Source organism: Pezoporus wallicus, unplaced genomic scaffold (genome assembly GCF_028554395.1).
Source record: "Pezoporus wallicus isolate ANWC-B61680 ecotype Strahan unplaced genomic scaffold, APGP_CSIRO_Pwel_v1 contig_7668, whole genome shotgun sequence".
Taxonomy (NCBI): domain Eukaryota; kingdom Metazoa; phylum Chordata; class Aves; order Psittaciformes; family Psittacidae; genus Pezoporus; species Pezoporus wallicus.
In genome coordinates, this window is record NW_026635522.1 from 89,041 (window position 1) to 90,656 (window position 1,616).

General features: G+C 52.0%; 1 protein-coding gene across 1 annotated transcript; it reads left to right on the forward strand.

Annotated features, from left to right (window-relative positions):
• Positions 1-658: 658 nt before the first annotated feature.
• LOC130592421 (DNA-directed RNA polymerases I, II, and III subunit RPABC3-like) lies at positions 659-1,401 on the forward strand. The gene is made up of 2 exons (XM_057396689.1): positions 659-1,032; positions 1,157-1,401. Exons 1-2 carry the CDS (start codon positions 698-700, stop codon positions 1,272-1,274), a joined length of 453 nt encoding a protein of 150 aa, XP_057252672.1. The 5' UTR covers positions 659-697; the 3' UTR covers positions 1,275-1,401.
• The last annotated feature ends 215 nt before the right edge of the window (positions 1,402-1,616 follow it).

Genomic DNA, 1,616 nt, shown 5'->3' on the forward strand with positions numbered 1-1,616 from the left:
TACTTCATCTTGAAGACCCCTGCCCACATGAGGAAGACTACTTGCTTCGTCTTGAAGACCCTTGCTCACAACCATCGGAGGGCAGCGTGCAAGCACCAAAAGGGAGGAGACTTATGATAATGAGTACCTAAACTAATTGTAATATCCCCGCCAAACTTTCGGGAACCTAATGAATATGCATGTTTGTATTTAATAAATATCTGCTTGCTTAACCCCTTGGTGTGCAAGTTAGGAGGAGTGATCCACCTTGCATCCGGTGCCGTAATAAACATACCGGCTTTATAACTCTCTTTGAGTTCTAGAGTCTGACTTCGTGCTTCAGTAGCAGTAGTGATTTTGTGTTATACCTTAGTTACTGGACTGTTCTTATCTCAACCCGTGGGAGTTACATTCTTTCGATTCTCCTCCCCATCTTTCCAGGAGTGTGTGTGTGTGTGTGGGGGGGGGGGGGGGGGGGGGAGTGAGAGAGTGGCTGTGTTGTTCTGAGTTACCAGCTGAGCTTAAACCATGACAGTTCTTTTTGGTGCATAATGTGGGGCACAAACGGTTGAGATAACAAAAGATCTGACCAGAGTGTGTCTAATGATATTTGTGATAAGCATTCATTGTTTCAGATTAATCATCTCTCATCACGCGGCGCGGCGGTGGTGGGTGTGCGTTGTTGGTGCGCGCTGCACGGAGGAGTGGGGCCGCTGCCATGGCCGAGATCCTCTTCGAGGACATCTTTGATGTGAAGGACATCGACCCCGAGGGGAAGAAGTTCGACCGTGTGTCCTGCCTGCACTGTGAGAGCGAGTCCTTCAAGATGGACCTCATCCTGGATGTGAACATTCAGATCTACCCTGTGGACCTCGGGGACAAATTCCGCCTAGTTATTGCCAGCACCTTGTATGAAGATGGCACGCTGGATGATGGCGAGTACAACCCCACAGATGACAGGCCGTCCAGGGCAGACCAGTTTGAGTATGTGATGTACGGCAAGGTGTACAGGATTGAGGGGGATGAGACCTCCACGGAGGCAGCCACACGCCTGTAAGTGCTTATTGGTGGGAGCAGGGGAATGTGGAGCTCCAGGGGTGGAGTGGGGGAGGCATTGGGATCTTGGCCCAGGTTTCTTGTGGAATTTTTCACTCTGACTGCTCCTCTCCCACCCCAGCTCTGCCTACGTGTCCTATGGGGGGCTGCTCATGCGGCTGCAGGGAGATGCAAACAACCTGCATGGGTTTGAAGTGGACTATCGAATTTACCTGCTGATGAAGAAGCTGGCCTTCTAGGAAATTACCTGCTTCTGTGGACTGCCCCAAAGATGTTCTGCTGGCAAGCAAACAGGAACCCTGTGATTCCAAATCCCGCCTCTGTGTCTGTGTTGTCTGACCCTTCTGGAACTGGGGAAGAGGGAGCAGTCCTGGCTTCTTCTGACTCTTGGGATCTGCAGCCCCCTCTTGCAAGGAGAGGGGTGCCTGATGGCTGAGTGGAGACAAGCTGGTTCTGCAGTCCTGGCTATGGCCAGGGGCAGCTGGACTGGGACAGCCACCTCTCTGCCTCAGGGCTGGGCACCATTTCCTATGGAGCCATCCTGAGGCAAGCTGGGCTTGTTGATTAAACTAGGATGTGTT